The sequence below is a fragment of the Oncorhynchus nerka genome, linkage group LG7 (genome assembly GCF_034236695.1).
Source record: "Oncorhynchus nerka isolate Pitt River linkage group LG7, Oner_Uvic_2.0, whole genome shotgun sequence".
In the NCBI taxonomy this organism is placed as follows: domain Eukaryota; kingdom Metazoa; phylum Chordata; class Actinopteri; order Salmoniformes; family Salmonidae; genus Oncorhynchus; species Oncorhynchus nerka.
In genome coordinates this window covers 63,765,723-63,785,948 of record NC_088402.1, presented here as the reverse complement: position 1 = coordinate 63,785,948, position 20,226 = coordinate 63,765,723, and the positions used below count along the sequence as shown (strand labels likewise).

General features: G+C 44.0%; 1 protein-coding gene across 8 annotated transcripts in view; it reads right to left on the bottom strand.

The window, feature by feature from the left end:
* The window catches only part of LOC115132169 (protein NDRG3-like), a 68,134-nt gene that overhangs the window by 22,154 nt on the left and 25,754 nt on the right, over positions 1-20,226 (bottom strand). The window contains exon 1 of one of the 8 annotated variants that reach the window (XM_029664489.2): positions 2,796-3,137. The exons of 6 other annotated variants lie outside the window; for them this stretch is intronic. In XM_029664489.2, the coding sequence (XP_029520349.1) occupies positions 2,796-2,855 (60 nt within the window). In that variant the 5' untranslated portion in view covers positions 2,856-3,137. Of the gene's footprint in view, positions 1-2,795; positions 3,138-20,226 lie in introns of those variants that run through there. One more of the 8 variants, XM_065020705.1, reaches the window with a different exon arrangement.

The following is a 20,226-nucleotide window of genomic DNA, read 5'->3' as shown; positions in this document are numbered from 1 at the left end:
CTGTGTGTTTACAGGCAGTAAGGTCTGCCATCATTCACTTTGAACTGGACTGTGTGTTTACAGGCAGTTGCAACAGCACGACTTTAGATCATCAGAACGCATTCGCCAAAAAAATCTAACTTTATTCGTCAGACGCGCCGAATACAACTGGTGTAGACCTTACTGTAAAATGCTTACTTACCAGCCCTTAACCAACAATGCAGTTAAGAAAATATTTCCAAACTAAAGTGAAAAAATGTATTAAAAAGTATTACTGTAAAATAACAATAACAAGGCTTTATACAAGGGTCAATGTGCAGAGGTACAGGTTAGTCGAGGTCATTTGTACATGTAGGTAGGGGTTAAGTGACTATGCATAGATAATAAACAGCGAGTAGCGGCAGTGTAAAAACGAAGGGGGGGCAGTTGCCATAGCAGGCGGTGATGCAACCAATCAGGATGCTCTCGATGGTCACAAAATACACCGGAATGGATTCTGTAAATACCACGAGTTCTCTTACATTTGGAACATTACATTCCTATTGATGAAACAACCATGAAAAAGGTAGGCTCTCTCTGCCTCAGTTATGCACATCAACAACAAGATCAACAACTAATGCTAGCCAGAGCAAGATGAGCTAATATCTAACGAAGGAACATTAGATAAAACCTCAAACTGTTTCAGCTAGTTGACCATCAAAATTGCACTGATAAACAATGGGGAATTGTATCCTCCTCGTCCTTCTGCAGCTTGCTTGCCAAAACATGCTTGTCCCAACCAAGCACCCAAGCTGACTGGCTAAAGTTGTCTAACTTGCTAGCTACTTCCAGACACAAATGAGAGAACACCTCACTCTGACCATTTTACTCACCCTAGCAGAGCTGGTTAGGCTTTTTACATGTTATCTAGAGCATTCGTGACTGACTATTACTTTTTTTTGCCTAGGTTTACTGACACTGTCATATTCAGAGGGTGTTGCTTGTTTGTAAATTCATCAGTTATTCTACACTCAGATGAGAGTGCTCTGAAATCGGAGTAGATAGCATATCTCTTGTATTCGCAAATTCACTCTGGCTAACTGGATAAGTCATGCAAGTTCTTGCTAGCTAACCAAATGACACCTGCATCTCTAGCTGTGTTTAGCCACCGAAAAACGATAAAAGAAAGATTCAGTCACCCACTCCTCCATTGACATGACATCCTCTTAGCAGCCAGCTAGCTAATTAACGTTACGCTCCGTATTTTTGGCCTTCTATATAAATACGCTAGCCTATTAGCCACATTATGACAGATTGTGATCATTGCCCTTGCTAGTTTGATCGTATTGACATTCCCAGCCTTAGTTACATTCGTCTGTTTTTGTCCAAAATATTGAGTCATTGAAACAGTGCATCCCAAATGGAGGCAACAAACAATGTACCGGGCCAGCTGTGATTTACCAAGAAATGTATTGGTGAATTACATTAATCATGCATTAAATTGCATCCATCTATTCTGCCAACAATGCCTTAGTGTTCATCATTGAATGCTGAGTCAAATATAATCTAAATTTTAAAACCTCTTATAAAAAGTTGGTTTTGTAGCATAAACTGGGAATTTGTTGTGTTTAACTGATATAATGATTGTCTGTTTGATATCTGCAAAGTAGTTAAAACGCTATCAGTTCCACTTTAAAGAAAACACACACGCTGAACACTATTGGTTACCACGACAACAGAGCCCACAGCCACAGTCATAATGACTAAACGCCACCCATTTCTACAATTTCTTCTTAAAATGTGATTTTAAACCTAACCCTATGCCTAATCCTAACCTTAAACGAAGACAAAAAAAACACACATTTTGAAGCCAATTCTGACTTTGCGGCTGTGTTAACTAGTTGAAACTAGTTCCATATTACAAAATAACACTGTTCCATAATACGGAAAGAAAAGCAACATTGTCATCATGTCAGTGGTATTGTTTTACAGAGCCACTTTGAGCTAAATGAGGAAGAAAGGTTCAAGGTTGTCTCAGCAGGAGGCGAGGCAGGGTTCTGATAAACATTCAACAGTCTGCTCTGTGCCAACATTTGGCTACATCCCCCGTAACCTGTGGCGAAAGAGCGAGACACAGGGAGGAGGAGAGATGGATAACCTGCAAATTATATGGTAGGAGTCTGTTTCTCTCTAAGACTAGAGCTCCAGCCTCCCCAGTCTGGCCTGGCCACAGACAGGAGCACAGACACTGATCCCAGAAGAGGAAGGAACCAGTCGGGTCCAGCCCACACAGTGGCACCAGGCCGTGACTCCACAAGCAAGAAGAGCAGCCATTTAAAAAATAAACCTTGTCCTAGCTGGTGGTTAATTTCTCCTTTCTAAGAGAAATGCTGCACACAAAAACAGTCAGTGGGACTGGAAAACAAACCGTGCCATATTAGATTCCTGTAATTACAGGGAATGCAGAGAACGAGAGGGCCTTCATCTGAAAGGAGAGATACCTTTCTCCTGTCCTCTAAACCGCACCCCTCCCAGTGCTGAACTCCCACCCTCACCACCATTCATCCACTCTGCCTGCTGGGGTAAACAATGCGTGCAGTGGTACTGGCCCCAAATTTGCGAAGCAGGTTGTTCGTTCCCTCAGTCATACGCTCGCCCACATCGCCACAGTACCTAACACACCTTCACATGCCAGAGCAGAGAAAATCACACACATACACACACCCCCGACAGCTTGCTGTTAGCTTTGTTAGCACACAATCAACAGGCAGGCCACAGGGTGACTGGCATATCAGCAAAACACAACCCCACACACAAACCGACAAAGTCCCACTCACCATTACGTCAATGGTCGAATAAGCAATGGCAATCTGGTTGAGGTCCAGAACGGCTGTCATTTTGTCAGTAGAAGAGAGGAGTGCTGTCGGTCTGTCCCTGTGTTGTCTGAAAAGGGGCGGTGGTGGTGACGCTGGCAGCAGAGCGGAGAGCTGGCTGCAGGAGGGGGGCAGCAGCAGAATGGAGCGCGGAGCCCACAAGGAACGACTGAAATGTTTGGTAGCAGCAGCTGGTCCCACCAAATGAGGGGAGGATAATGCGTGAAAGAGGGAGAGGGAAACTAAAGGAGCGAGCGAGGGAGAGGCACGTGTTAATGGGAGCTAGAGAGAGACGTGGAGAAGGTGTAGAGAAAGAAAGAGGGAGGGTGCGTTCCTCGCTGGGTAAGCGCAAAGCTCTCAGGGCCGTCTGGACGCTCAGCAACCCTCTAATTGGACTTAGAAGGTCAGATGGGCTGGTAGGAGGCGGGAGAGGGGTAAGGAAGGGTTGAGGAGGGCCGAACGAGTGTCAGGGAAAGGGCGGAGCTCACCAACCCTGACACACATCACCACAGCGTGTCAGAGGAAGAACACAGAAGAGGAACAATAAAATACCTGTGGATTGGCTGACATTGAACATCTGCCTAACCTATCAGGTTTAGGCATACTATGGTAATTACCTCACATACAGTTGAAGTCGGAAATTTACATACACCTTAGCCAAATATATTTAAACTCAGTTTTTCACAATTCCTGACATTTTAATCGAAGTAAAAATGGCCTGTTTTACGTCAGTAAGGATCACCACTTTATTTTAAGAATGTGAAATGTCAGAATAATAGTAGAGAGATTTATTTCAGCTTTAATTTCTTTCATCACATACCCAGTGGGTCAGAAGTTTACATGCACTCAATTAGTATTTGGTAGCATTTCCTTTAAATTGTTTAACTTGGGTCAAACGTTTCAGGTAGCCTTCCACAAGCTTCCCACAATAAATTGGGTGAATTTTGGCCCATTCCTCCTGACAGAGCTGGTGTAACTGAGTCAGGTTTGTAGGCCTCCTTGCTCGCACACACTTTTTCAGTTCTGCTCACAAATTTTCTATAAGATTGAGGTCAGGGCTTTGTGATGGCCACTCCAATACCTTGACTTAGTTGTCCTTAAGCCATTTTGCCACAACTTTGGAAGTATGCTTCCATTTGGAAGACCCATTTACGTCCAAGCTTTTACTTCCTGACTGATGTCTTGAGATGTTGCTTCAATATGTCCACATAAATTTTCCTCCCTCATGATGCAATCTATTTTGTGAAGTGCACCAGTCCCTCCTGCAGCAAAGCACCCCCCACAACATGATGCTGCCACCCCCATGCTTCACGGTTGGGATGGTGTTCTTCAGCTTGTAAGCATCCCCCTTTTTCATCCAAACATAACGATGGTCATTATGGCCAAACAGTTCTATTTTTGTTTCATCAGACCAGAGGACCTTTCTACAAAAAGTATGATCTTTGTCTCCATCTGCAGTTGCAAACCGTAGTCTGGCTTTTTTATGGAGGTTTTGGAGCATTGGCTTCTTCCTTTCTGAGCAGGCTTTCAGGTTATGTCGCTATTGGACTCATTTTACTGTTGATATACTTTTGTACCTGGTTTCCTCCAGCATCTTCACAAGGTCCTCTGCTGTTGTTCTGGGATTGATTTGCACTTTTCGGACAAAAGTACGTTCATCTCTAGGAGACAGAACAAGTCTCCTTCCTGCGCAGTATGACGGATGCGTGGTCCCATGGTGTTTATACTTGCGTACTATTGTTTGTACAGATGAACGTGGTACCTTCAGGCGTTTGGAAATTGTTCCCAAGGATGAACCAGACTTGTGGAGGTCTTGGCTGATTTATTTAAATTTTCCCATGATGTCAAACAAAGAGGCACTGAGTTTGAAGGTAGGCCTTGAAATGCATCCACAGGTACGCCTCCAATTGACTCAAATTATGTCAATTAGCCTACCAGAAGCTTCTAAAGCCATGAAAAATGAGTTTTAATGACTCCAACCTAAGTGTATGTAAACTTCCGACTTCAACGGTAGATGTCTAATCCATTCCAATCCATCCAGTTCTTAGACAAATGCCATGTTAGTGGTTGATTTGGGCATTATTGTCAAATCTGCAGTGAACACTAGTTTAGCTGTATGTTCACCCGACACGCATATATAGAAAATGCACTGTACAGCCCCCCTTGAACATAGGTCTTCAACATGTATTTATTTCAGTCAAAAACATGATTGTCTGTGTTTTATATATATTCTAAACACAAGGTTGGAATAATACTGTGAAATTGTGAAAATTATGATAATACCCTTTGTGTAAGAGCTGTTTGAATAGTTTTGGTGGGCTGGAGTTTTGGCAAGGCGGTAAAGTAGTTAATAGACCAATAAGAACGTTTCAAACCTCTGCCAATAACAGCTAGTTTTCCCCTCCTCACGAAGACCACTCTCAGACAGTCCTAACTCAATTATGGCTTGAAAAATTGCTATTTGCTAAGAAGCCATTTGTTGCTTGTTTAACATTTTAAATGAAAAAATAAATAAAATATGCATCACACTGAGGTACTTAATTGTAACCCAGAAATGATTTGATAGAGATAATAATGGCTGCATGGGACTTACATATTTAGGCCTATTGAACAGTAGGTAGCATAATGTTTTGCTGAAAGAAAAAAGTTCAAACAATAGCCTAAATTGACACTTGCGCATGTTTTTGTGAAAATGCACTGTACAACTAGGCTACTTTGTCCTTGGACAATTTATTGAACAATTCAATTTTTCATGAGCATTTAGGCCTATTCATTTGAAAGGCTTATTGAACAGTCAGCCGCCTATAATTTTGCTGAAACTAAACAAAATGTGAAAAGATAAATGTACATCTTGTAAGCTGACTGCCTGTATGGGCTAATACCTTACAGCGGCATTATAATAATACAAAAATAAATAGGCTTATAAAATAAACATAACACAAAAGTTTTGAAAATCAAAGTACCCACTGTCTAGTTATGAGGCTATAATTGCCTACTCTGTCTTACTTTCTTTTGCAGCCTTGTTGAGAAACAGAATAGCATCCACTGTGCCAGGTTTTAGTTGGTACGCGTACAGTTAGGCCCTAAAACTTTGGCTTGTGCACTAATGCCAGATAAAAATAATAAAATAACTTCAATGTAGCCTATAGATATGAATTGCACAAGAATGATATATTAATGGATTTTTTTAATGCATTGTTTTCTTTTTATTCAAATATAATATTTCATGACCCTAAACAAGTACACATTATCCCTTTATTTTTGAAGGCAGGGGCTTTGTTTGAAGCCTGGTTGCCAACTCTGAGGAGCCTGGGCAGGCCTGGGTTTAATCTTCAGTCTGTTCATGGGGAACAGTCTGTCTGCTCTGCCTCCCAGGCCTGCAGCCCCAGCACAGAGATGGAGGGAGCGTTAGCTTAGCATGAAATGGAGAATTACCTGCAGATTTGGGACGTTAAAACCTGTTGCGACTCTAGGGGCAGTATTTTCATTTTTGGATAAAAAACGTTCCCGTTTTAAACGGGATATTTTGTCACGACAAGATGCTCGACTATGCATATAATTGACAGCTTTGGATAGAAAACACTCTGACGTTTCCAAAACTGCAAAGATATTGTCTGAGTGCAACAGAACTGATGTTACAGGCGAAACACAGATAAAAATCCAATCAGGAAGTGCCGCATTTTTTGAAAGCGCTTCATGCCAATGACTCCTTATATGGCTGTGAATGGGCTACGAATGAGCTTACGCTTTCTACGTATTCCCCAATGTGTCTACAGCATTGTGACATCTTTTTACGCATTTATGTTGAAGAATAGCCGTAAGGGACCACATTGAGCAAGTGGTCACATGATGGCTCCCGCAGAAAATCTTGCGTAAAGTTCTGAGGTAGCCATTATTCCAATCGCTTCTAATGAGAAGCCTATTGTCCCGACGGATATATTATCGAATAGATATGTGAAAAACACCTTGAGGATTGATTCTAAACAACGTTTGCCATGTTTCTGTCGATATTATGGAGCTAATTTGGAAAAAAGTTTGGCGTTGTAGTGACCGCATTTTCCGGTCGATTTCTCAGCCAAGCGTAAAGAACAAACGGGAGCTATTTCGCCTACAGAAATAATATTTTGGGAAAAAAGGAACATTTGCTATCTAACTGGGAGTCTCCTGAGTGAAAACATCCAAAGTTCTTCAAAGGTAAATTATTTAATTTGATTTGCTTTTCTTATTTTCGTGAAAATGTTGCCTGCTGCTAGCAGAGCCTAGCATAACATTATGCAATGATAAAACCTACACAAATGCATGTCTAGCGTTGGCTGTAAAGCACATTTTGAAAATCTGAGATGACAGTGTGATTAACAAAAGGCTAAGCTGTGTCTCAATTTATTTCATTTGTGATTTTCCTGAATAGGAAGATTTTATAGGAAGATTTATGTCCGCTGCGTTATGCTAATTCGTTTGAGGCAATGATTACGCTCCCGGATCCGGGTTTGAGTCGCTTAAGATGACAATGTCTTTCTCAGCCAGCCAGAACTCCGGACCTTGCTCCCTATCTTTCATGTGCACTCAGTTTCTTTGTCCACACTGTTCTGTATCAGAGGGTAATCCAACCAGCCAGTAGGACCATCAGTGTTTGTGGCCCATTGTTCCATTATGGCCCATTTTCAATTTGGTGTTTTTCAGCAATAAATGTCAGGAGAGCCTACAACATAACGTATTCATTAAAAGGGAAGAATAAACTCTCCTTAATCTCTAGTAGACTTATTAGTAGACTTATTGTGATGGCAGTTTATTTCAGAACCAATTTGCACTAATAGGCTGTGATTTAACCATAGGCTCTCATGGATGATGATATCTTTCACCATCTCCTACACTTTAGAATCTAGTCTAGAGACAAGAAACTAAAGATGGACCCCCCCCACACACACACACACACACACACACACAGCCCTGTGTCAGAAATAGCTTTGATAACATTAGTACCAAATGGACACACACACACACACACCCCTGTGTCAGAAATGGCTTTGATAACATTAGTACCAAATGGATTGAGGGCAAGATTAGGGCCGATTCAGGTCAGAGAATGCAGCCCAAAACCATATCCCAAACTGGGTCAGTGCCATTTTTGCTACCTAGACCCAACCCTGGGATCCCTGGCTGCCATGGCCACTCTGGTCTGCAGTAGGCTAACCATGCACCACAGCCTTGGAGGCTGGCGAGGACTGATGAACCCCAAATAAGAGCAGGTTCCTGGAGTTAGAACAACCTTAACTCATTGAAGTAAAGTGGCAGTCCTGGAATCACACAACAAATGTCAAATAACACTTTGTCCAAGTGGAATGTTAATGAACCATGTCAGGCTAACTTTGTCTTAAAGACAAAGCTGTACGTACTACCTACTTGACCTGGAAGTTAAGACAGAGGAAATTACCCTGAACATTCTACAACTGTGTAGATCACTAGGCCAGGCTCTGAGCAGACTTGCATCATTGACATTTGATAGCCTCTAAAGCGGAGATCTAAAAGGTGGGGTTCTTTGAGATGAGCGTACTTCAAGCTTCTTGACAGGAAACACCTGCCTTATAGTGACATTACTGTGAGGGGGAGAGGGTATCCCTGCAAATGAGGGTTCCCTGAGCCACATACAGCCCCCTCTCTGCAGGGTACATGCTTTCTGTGGGAGAGACTAAAACCAGGTGTTTTGTGCAATGCGAGCAAGTTGGCTTCTAGTTTACAATAACTGCTAACTGTCATGATCAGCCAACAAACTGTCAACTCGTTGTGTACAGTACTGAACTATCAGCTCAAAAAGAGACAAGAAAGAGCAACTGCATGCCTGCATAGAAAAATGTCTCTTCAGAAAATTGTAGTTCAGAGCATCAGCCTAAGAGGGCGCTACATACTTACTTATTACCATAAGATAGTGAGTTGTACATTTTCCATATCAACCAATGTGTTTACACTAATCTGTGCATTCATCTACCCCTCTCCATTACCATACTCTCCTCCCCACCACCCCTGATGGCCGTGTTGGGATATAAATACCCGACCCTCCAAAAATGACTCCTTCACATTAAATCTGTCTCTCGGCGGGCGCCCAACATCTGTCGTAAGGAGTCAGGACCCTGCCCTGTCATCTAGGTCACAGAACACCAGGGGAGACCGCATGACCGACCTATAGGAAAAACACTGAGAGGACATGATAAGGAAGGTTGTCGTCAGCACTGTATACCTTATTTCCAGGCTTTGTGCCAGTCAAAGTGCCCATTGCAATATGCTATATGCTGAAAACAGACAGACCACATGACATGCCAGGGTGACAGGATAGGATGGTGTCAAGCAGTCACATCAATAACATCAACGAGTAGGCTAACCCTGAACAAAAACAAACCAAGCCCAAAATATTGCTTACACATGGCCAGTCAAGGACACCATCATCAAACTAAAGAACACCTGTCATGGTTAAAGCAAAGAAATGTTGAATTCAGCTCTGTCAGCAATACTTAATTATATCAACTGATGGTTTTGCAATTCTATACCCTTGTTCCCTAGGGTTTAGTCAGAGACTCATACGTGTGCTAATGATGCCATCTTCTGGAGGCCAATCACTGGTGCTTTGAGGTACACTAATATTACACAATTTCCACTCAATCACTGGACTGGAAAAATATCGCTACTGTGTCAAGAATAGAGGTAAGGGGATTGCCATGACAACCATGCCTTTTTATGTTTTGTGACAGACAAAATGGTGAATGGTGATGCACTGCCTGTTTCCATTATCATAACCATAACTCGGTCTCACCTAACGACAGCCCAGGTGAACCTAATGCTCTCCGGGAGACCCATAGGGCGGCGCACAACTGGCCCAGGGTCGTCCGGGTTAGGGGGGCGTTTGACCGGCAGGGATGTCCTTGTCCCATCGCGCACTAGTGACCCCTTGTGGTGGGCCAAGCGCATGCACGCTGACATGGTCACCAGGTGTACAGTGTTTCCTCCGACACATTGGTTGGCTGGCTTCCGGGTTAAGCGGGCATTGTGTCAAGAAGCAGTGCGGCTTGGTTAGGTCGTGTTATGGAGGACGCATGGCTATCAACCTTCGCCTCTCCCGAGTCCGTACTGGAGTTGCAGTGATGAGACAAGACTGGAACTACCAATTGGATACCACGAAAAGTGGGGAGAAAGAGGTAAGAGTTTTTTTTTAAAGGCAAACAGAACACACACCGAGAACACTGTCCTTCATTCCATCCTAAACCAATGTTCATACTTTCCATTTCTCCCTCCTAACCATGACGGATAGGAGACCAAATTAAGTGACCGAGTACAGCAACCTATTTCCAACCCCTCTGTACGGTTATAAATATAGGGAAATATTCTTAGGTGTAATGAGGGAAAATGAGAAGAGGAGAGGGTGGATTGGCCAAGGGTTGTAAAGGGTCAGAAAGTATCCGGTAAACTTCGGAATTTTCCCATGGGAAGTTAAGCCCTGGAATTTGAGGAATTTTGCTTAAATTCATCAAAAACGTTAGCTTTTAACAGTGAACCTTCTTTGTGGGATACACATAAGGCAATTCTAGGTCTTGTGGCAAATTTTGGTTAAACTATCCCCAATTCAATGGAATTGCAACCCTCTGCATGTACAGTGAATTATTCCATCACATGTACAGCTGATTCTCAAGATCTTGCACACAAATGAGATGCTATTGAGCCCACACTACAGCACTGTCTGAGCCAAGGACTACAAGCTTTCTGGTAAGTTTTGATTAACATACTGGGTGGGGTGAATATATTTTATAAACTTAGAAACGCACCTTTTTCAGGACCCGGTCTTTCAAAGATAATTCGTAAAAATCCAAATAACTTCCCAGATCTTCATTGTAAAGGTTTTAAACACTGTTTCTCATGCTTGTTCAATGAACCATAAACAATTAATGAAAATGCACCCGTGGAACAGTCGTTAAGACACTAACAGCTTGCAGACGGTAGGCAATTAAGGTCATAGTTTTGAAAACTTAGGACACTAAAGAGGCCTTTCTACTGACTCTGAAAAACACCAAAAGAAAGATGCCCAGGGTCCCTGGTCATCTGCGTGAATGTGCATAGGCATGCTGCAAGGAGGCATGAGGACTGCAGATGTGGCCAGGTCAATAAATTGCAATGTCCGCACTGTGAGACGCCTAAGATAGCGCTACAGGGAGACAGGACAGACAGCTGATCGTCCTCACAGCGGCAGACCACATGTAACAACACCTGCACAGGATCCGTATATCAGAACATCACACCTGCGGGACAGGTACAGGATGGCAACAACAACTGCCCAAGTTACACCAGGAATGCACAATCCCTCCATCAGTGCTCAGACTATCTGCAATAGGCTGAGAGAGGCTGGACTGAGGGCTTGTAGGCCTGTTGTAAGGCAAGTCCTCACCAGACATCACTGGCAACAACGTCGCCTATGGGCACAAACCCACCGTCGCTGGACCAGACAAGACTGGCAAAAAGTGCTCCTCACTGACGAGTCGCGGTTTTGTCTCACCAGGGGTGATGGTCGGATTCATGTCTATCGTCGAAGGAATGAGCGTTTCACCGAGGCCTGTACTCTGGAGCGGGATCGATTTGGAGGTGGAGAGTCAGTCATGGTCTGGGGCGGTGTGTCACAGCATCATCGGACTGAGCTTGTTGTCATTGCAGGCAATCTCAACTCTGTGCGTTACAGGGAAGACATCCTCCTCCCTCATGTGGTACCCTTCCTGCAGCTCCTCCTGACATGACAATGCCACCAGCCATACTGCTCGTTCTGTGCGTGATTTCCTGCAAGACAGGAATGTCAGTGTTCTGCCATGGCCAGCGAAGAGCCCGGACCTCAATCCCATTGAGCATGTCTGGGACCTGTTGGATCGGAGGGTAACATGGAATGGTATTGTTTTTTTTTTATTACATTTAAATAAAAAAATCTTTACAGGAAAATGCCATGGGCACTATCTGATGTGTGGAGACATTTCACTGCAGCTAATGTAGAAGGAAAAGCTAGGTACGTTTGCAAATACTGTGCCAAAACATTTGTTGAAGAATGCAACAAAGATGCAGAATCATCTGGCCAAGTGCATACAATTCCCTCAGCACTCACAACAAGCAACATCTGACAAAAGTCCACCTAATTCTATTCGAGGTGAAAATGATGAATCAGACACCTTATCGGTAGCAACAGCTCATGGTCCTCCTGGAATCAGTTTTTTTTACTCAATGGAGGAACGTAGTCAGAGAAATGAGTTTCCCCTCCAAGATGGCGTAGCAGTCGGACGTCTTGTCGTGTCGTGTCCCTTGTATATATCGTATATATCGTTCGTTTAAAAAAAAAAACATTTTTCTTCGCATATCTTTTAAAACATTTTGCTAAACCTCAACTTCTAAATACTCTCCTACAACCCGCCTCACCCAATGTTGCTATTTTTTCTGAAGTATTTATATTTACTTCGGATCTGGATCCCCTCAACTGAAGCTAGCCAGCTAAGTACCAGCTATCAGTCAGCAAACCATTGCTAGCGGTCTTCAGCTAACCGGTCATCAGCTAACCTTTAGCTTGGAAAGCTCTCGCCAGTTCGAACAACGCGACTCTATCCAGAGCATAACGGACCGATTATTTTTTTTAATCCCCAGATTCCCACCGCAAACGGAACATTTTCTGCTGGATCTTCACAACTAGCTAACTGCAACGCCGGATGATTACTCCTGGCTAGCGTTTCCACCCACTTAGCTTGAAGCTAGCCCGGCCAGAGCTCCTGTGCTACCACCGAAGCATACTCCTGGGCTACAATATCCGGACCCACGACCGGTCTATCGATGTCACCACATGAAGAGGCATAAACAGACTCACCCCATCGCGACGCCCCCCCAAAGGCTAACTTTCTAGCCCTTGCTATCTCCTTGCTTGCAAATTCGGCCTGCTAACTGCTAGCTTGTTTAGCCCCGGTCCGCTAACTGCTACCTTGTTTAGCCCCGGTCCGCTAACTGCTACCTTGTTTAGCCCCGGTCCGCTAACTGCTACCTTGTTTAGCCCCGGCCTACTAACTGTTAGCTTGTTAGCACAGGCCTGCTAACCGTCTGAATCGCCGCGTCCCAAACACTCACTGGACCCATATTTACTTTCAATCTCTTTTCGATTTTTTATTTGTTTATACCTTCCGGTAACCTGCCTCACCCAATGTGATACGGAATCGCTATTATTTTTTATTTTTAGAACACACTCAAGAACCTCCAGAAGCTAACCAGCTAACTAGCTACAAGCTATTTAGTCATTGTTAGCCACTGCTAGCGGCTTTACCTTCTGCACAGCCAGCCAGTTTTTTAAAACCTGGATAATACTCGCCAGTCCCATCCACCGCTGCCCCCTGGACACTGATCACTTGGCTACATAGCTGATGCATGCTGGACTGTCCATTAATCACTGTACTCCATTCTGCTTGTTTATGTTTTATCTGTCGGCCCCAGCCGCACTCAGGCTCTGTGTGTAGTTAATCCGACCCTCCCTGCCTAGTCAACGCCATTTTACCTGCTGTTGTTGTGCTAGCTGATTAGCTGTTGTTGTCTCACCTACTGTTTTAGCTAGCTCTCCCAATTCAACACCTGTGATTACTGTATGCCTCGCTGTATGTCTCTCTCAAATGTCAATATGCCTTGTATACTGTTGTTCAGGTTAGTTATAATTGTTTTAGTTTACAATGGAGCCCCTAGTTCCACTCTTCATACCCCTGATACCTCCTTTGTCCCACCTCCCACACATGCGGTGACCTCACCCATTACAACCAGCATGTCCAGTGATACAATCTCTCTCATCATCACCCAGTGCCTGGGCTTACCTCCGCTGTACCCGCACCCCACCATACCCCTGTCTGCGCATTATGCCCTGAATATATTCTACCATGCCCAGAAATCTGCTCCTTTTATTCTCTGTCCCCAACGCTCTAGGCGACCAGTTTTGATAGCTTTTAGCCGCACCCTCATTCTACTCCTCCTCTGTTCCGCGGGTGATGTGGAGGTAAACCCAGGCCCTGCATGTCCCCAGGCACCCTCATTTGTTGACTTCTGTGATCGAAAAAGCCTTGGTTTCATGCATGTCAACATCAGAAGCCTCCTCCCTAAGTTTGTTTTACTCACCGCTTTAACACACTCTGCTAACCCGGATGTCCTTGCCGTGTCTGAATCCTGGCTCAGGAAGGCCACCAAAAATTCTGAGATTTCCATACCAAACTATAACATTTTCCGTCAAGATAGAACTGCCAAAGGGGGAGGAGTTGCAGTTTACTGCAGAGATAGCCTGCAAAGTAATGTCATACTTTCCAGGTCCATACCCAAACAGTTCGAACTACTAATTTTGAAAATTACTCTCTCCAGAAATAAGTCTCTCACTGTTGCCGCCTGCTACAGACCCCCCTCAGCTCCCAGCTGTGCCCTGGACACCATTTGTGAATTGATCGCCCCCCATCTAGCTTCAGAGTTTGTTCTGTTAGGTGACCTAAACTGGGATATGCTTAACACCCCGGCAGTCCTACAATCTAAGCTAGATGCCCTCAATCTCACTCAAATCATCAAGGAACCCACCAGGTACAACCCTAAATCTGTAAACAAGGGCACCCTCATAGACGTCATCCTGACCAACTGGCCCTCCAAATACACCTCCGCTGTCTTCAACCAGGATCTCAGCGATCACTGCCTCATTGCCTGTATCCGCTACGGAGCCGCAGTCAAACGACCACCCCTCATCACTGTCAAACGCTCCCTAAAACACTTCTGTGAGCAGGCCTTTCTAATCAACCTGGCCCAGCTGCCCACTGCACTGAGGCTAGGTAACACGGTCACCACCGATAAATCCACGATTATCGAAAACCTCAACAAGCATTTCTCAACAGCTGGCCATGCCTTTCGCCTGGCTACTCCAACCTTGGCCAACAGCTCCGCCCCCCCCGCAGCTACTCGCCCAAGCCTCTCCAGGTTCTCCTTTACCCAAAGTTCTGAAAGAGCTGCAAAACCTGGACCCGTACAAATCAGCTGGGCTTGACAATCTGGACCCTCTATTTCTGAAACTATCCGCCGCCATTGTCGCAACCCCTATTACCAGCCTGTTCAACCTCTTTCATATCGTCTGAGATCCCCAAGGATTGGAAAGCTGCCGCAGTCATCCCCCTCTTCAAAGGGGGAGACACCCTGGACCCAAACTGTTAAAGACCTATATCCATCCTGCCCTGCCTATCTAAGGTCTTCGAAAGCCAAGTCAACAAACAGGTCACTGACCATCTCGAATCCCACCGTACCTTCTCTGCTGTGCAATCTGGTTTCCGAGCCGGTCACGGGTGCACCTCAGCCACGCTCAAGGTACTAAACGATATCATAACCGCCATCGATAAAAGACAGTACTGTGCAGCCGTCTTCATCGACCTTGCCAAGGCTTTCGACTCTGTCAATCACCATATTCTTATCGGCAGACTCAGTAGCCTCGGTTTTTTGGATGACTGCCTTGCCTGGTTCACCAATTACTTTGCAGACAGAGTTCAGTGTGTCAAATCGGAGGGCATGCTGTCCGGTCCTCTGGCAGTCTCTATGGGGGTGCCACAGGGTTCAATCCTCGGGCCGACTCTTTCCTCTGTGTATATCAATGATGTTGCTCTTGCTGCGGGCGATTCCCTGATCCACCTCTACGCAGACGACACCATTCTATATACTTCCGGCCCGTCCTTGGACACTGTGCTATCTAACCTCCAAACGAGCTTCAATGCCATACAGCACTCCTTCCGTGGCCTCCAACTGCTCTTAAATACAAGTAAAACTAAATACATGCTCTTCAACCGATCGCTGCCTGCACCTGCCCACCCGTCCAGCATCACTACTCTGGACGGTTCAGACTTAGAATATGTGGACAACTACAAATACCTAGGTGTCTGGTTAGAATGTAAACTCTCCTTCCAGACTCACATCAAACATCTCCAATCCCAAGTTAAATCTAGAATCGGCTTCCTATTTCGCAACAAACATCCTTCACTCATGCTGCCAAACATACCCTCGTAAAACTGACCATCCTAACGATCATAGACTTCGGCGATGTCATTTACAAAATACCCTCCAATACCCTGCTCAATAAATTGGATGCAGTCCATCACAGTGCCATCCGTTTTGTCACCAAAGCCCCATATACTACCCACCACTGCGACCTGTACGCTCTCGTTGGCTAGCCCTCGCTTCTTTCTTGTCGCCAAACCCACTGGCTCCATGTCATCTACAAGACCCTGCTAGGTAAAGTCCCCCCTTATCTCAGCTCGCTGGGCACCATAGCAGCATCCACCTGTAGCACACGCTCCAGCAGGTATATCTCTCTGGTCACCGCCAAATCCAATTCTTCATTTGGCCACCTCTCCTTCCAGTTCTCTGCTGCCAATGACTGGAACGTACTACAAAAATCTCTGAAACTGGAAACACGCATCTCCCTCACTAGCTTCAAGCACCAGCTGTCAGAGCAGCTCAGATTACTGCACCTGTACATAGCCCACCTATAATTTAGCCCAAACAACTACCTCTTCCCCTACTGTATTTATTTAGCTCCTTTGCACCCCATTATTTTTATTTCTACTTTGCACATTCTTCCACTGCAAATCTACCATTCCAGTGTTTTACTTGCTATATTATATTTACCTCGCCACCATGGCCTTTTTTTGCCTTTACCTCCCTTATCTCGCCTCATTTGCTCACATCGTATATAGACTTATTTTTCTACTGTTTTATTGACTGTATTTTTGTTTTACTCCATGTGTAACTCTGTGTTGTTGTATGTGTTGAACTGCTTTCCTTTATCTTGACCAGGTCGCAATTGTAAATGAGAACTTGTTCTCAACTTGCCTACCTGGTTAAATAAAGGTCAAATAAAATAAATATTTGCCAGTTAGGCTCTACACCCCTTGTAAAGAGATTTAATGTGCTAAATTCTAACAAGTTATTTGGCCACTTAAGTTACAAACCTTGATACAAAACATATCGCACAAAAAAAGGCATTGTTTCTTATACTGGTCATCATTCACAAGTGGTAGGCTAATATTATCACCCATCAGACGATTCTTGATTTAATGTTGTCTTTACCTACAGTACCAGTCAAGTTGACACACCTAGTCATTGCAGGTTCTTTATTTTTACCATTGTCTACATTGTAGAATAATAGTGAAGACAACAAAACTATTAAATAACACATATGGAATCATGTAGTAACCAAAAAAAAGGGTTAAACAAATCAAAATATATATGAGATTCTTCAAAGTAGCCCCCCTTTGCCTTGATGACAGCTTTGCACACTCTTGGCTTTCTCTCAACCAGCTTCATGAGGTAGTCACCTGGAATGCATTTCAATTAACAGGTGTGACTTGTTAATAGTTAGTTTGTGGATTTCTTATAGTTCTTAATGCATTTGAGCCAATCAGTTGTGTTGTGACAAGGTAGGGGTGGTATACAGAAGATAGCCCTGTTTGGTAAAAGACCAAGTCCATATTATGGCGAGAACAACTCAAATAAGCAAAGAGAAATGACAGTCCATCGTTACTTTAAGACATGAAGGTCAGTCAATCCGGAAAAACTCAAGAACTTCGACAATTTCTTCAAGTGCTGTCGCAAAAACCATTAAGCGCTAAGATGAAACTGGCTCTCATGAGGACCGCCACAGGAAAGGAGGAGTTAATTGCACCTCAGATTTCAGGCCAAATAAATGCTTCACAGAGGTCAAGTAACAGACAAACCTCAACATCAACTGTTCAGAGGAGATTGTGTGAATCAGGCCTTCATGGTCGAATTGCTGCAAAGAAACCAATACTAAAAGGACACTAATAATAATAAGAGACTTGCTTGGCCCAAGAATCACCAGCAATGGATATTAGACCAGTGGAAATCTGTCCTCCGGTCTGCAGTCCAAAGTTTAGATTTTTGGTTCCAACTGCTGTGTCTTTGTGAGACGCAAAGTAGGTTAACGGATGATCTCCGCATGTGTGGTTCCCACCGTGAAGCATGGAGGTGGTGGTGTGATGGTGCTTTGCTGGTGACACTGTCAGTGATTCATTTAGAATTCAAGGCACACTTAACCAGTATGTCTACCACAGCATTCTGCAGCTATACGCCATCCCATCTGGTATGCGCTTAGTGGGACTATCATTTGTTTTTACAACAGGACAATGACCCAACTCACCTCCAGGCTGTGTAAGGGATATTTGACCAAGAAGGAGAGTAATGGAGTGCTGCATCAGATGTCCTGGCCTCCACAATCACCCGACCTCAACCGAATTGAGATGGTTTGGGATGACTTGGACCACAGAGTGAAGGAAAAGCAATCAACAAGTGCTCAGCATGTGTGGGAACTTCTTCAAGACGGTTGGAAAAGCATTCCAGGTGAAGCTGGTTGAGAGAATGCCAAGAGTTTGCAAAGCTGTCATCAAGGCAAAGGGTGGCTACTTTGAAGAATCTCAAATATATTTGTTTATATGATTTGTTTAACACTTTTTGGGTTACTACATTATTCCATATGTGTTATTTCATAGTTTTGTTGTCTTCACTATTATTCTACAATTTAGAAAATAGTAAAAAATAATGAATAACCCTGCAATGACTAGGTGTCCAAACTTTTGACTGGTACTCTATACTAAATAATATATGTATGACATTTGTTTTGATTTAGAATGGACCATTATCATGCACCTGTATGGAAACAGGGGCAGCTGGGAGAAAAAAAACATGTAATCTATGCAATTAAATAGCGAATGGAGGACACTTTCCACATGGTTCATTTTCATGCCAGCCAGGTAGGCTTTACTTCTGTTGTAAAATATAAGCATTGTGCTTAATATTGGGAAAGTTGAAAAATAAATATAGTAGATCTAGCCTGTAGAAAGTTGATGGGAACCTCGTCTTTCTATTAGCGGCCATCAGTTGGTTTTCTCACGCAATTGTATAGCCTATAGAAATGTAGAGCAACATGAGCTCATGGGCTATTTGATGAGATTTTCGAACACATTTGCATTGATGTCAGAGTGATTAGAGGGACAAAAAAGTGCTGAGCACCAGGAAGTTAGCAAGTTTGGTAGGCTACTAATGACCAGCATCAGAGCTTGGAGAAACCTAATTACTGTCAAATCAAATCCAATTTTATTGGTCACATACACATGGTTAGCAGATGTTATTGCGAGTGTAGCGAAATGCTTATGCTTCTATATCCGACAGTGCAGCAGTATTTAACAATTCCACAACAAGACCTAATACACACAATCTAATAAAGGAACGGGATGAGAAGTATAAAATATATGGATGAGCAGTGACAGAGCGGCTAAGATGCAATAGATAGTAAAGAATAGATAGTGAAGGATACAGTATACAGTGCATACATACGAGATGAGTAATGCAAGATATGTAAACATTATTAAAGTGGTATTATTAAAGTGACTGGTGTTCCATTTATTAAAGCGGCCAATGATATCAAGTCTGTATGTAGGCAGCAGCCTCTCTGTGCAGGTAGTGGCTGTTGAAATATCTGATGGCCTTGAGATAGAAGCTGTTTTTCAATCTCTCTGTCCCAGCTCTGATGCACCTGTACTGACCTCGCCTTCTGGATGGAAGTGGGGTGAACAGGTAGTGTTCACCCCACTTCCTGTGACATCGGGTGTTGTAGGTGTCCTGGAGGGCAGGTAGTTTGCCCCCGGTGACGCATTGTGCAGACCGCACCACCCTCTGGAGAGCCCTGCGGTGCAGTTGCCGTATTGTGACTAAACGGTCATGTGGAATTTGATTGCCTTCATGACTTGTGACTGCCAGTGTGGCGGTAATACGGTCACTGCAACAGCCCTCGTCACCCCTCATCCATAGGGCATGCGTTGCCATGACGTCCTTGCTCTCTGCTGGTGAGACGAGAAGTAGGTAACAGAGAATGCTCTATTGAGCACACTCAAGATTCAACGTAGCTCCCTACCTGCTGCTATATTTAGCTCCAGCCCTTGATGGGATTGGCAACTTGCAAGGCTGTTTATTTTCTGTTCCATTAATGCCTGGGTCTATTCGTCTCGGAAATCGTGAAGACGAGGTAGACTTCGAAATAAATGGTGCTTCAGAAGCCAGCTGAGGCGCAGGATGTTAATTTAGGAAGCCGAATAGCACTGAAGGACTGGGAGAGGAGAGTCATTAACGAAATGAGATCCAGCAAGGCTTCTCTCAAGGCCCCTGTAGGCGGCTAGGTTGGCTGTATTACACTGCAAAGCCTCTGGGTTCTTAGGATTCAGTGAATACATCCACTGTCTAATAACAGCAATCTACAGCACACCAACCCAGCGGACACAAGTGGCTGAGCTAACAACATACAGCGCCCCTGTCAAATCTGCCACAAGTATTG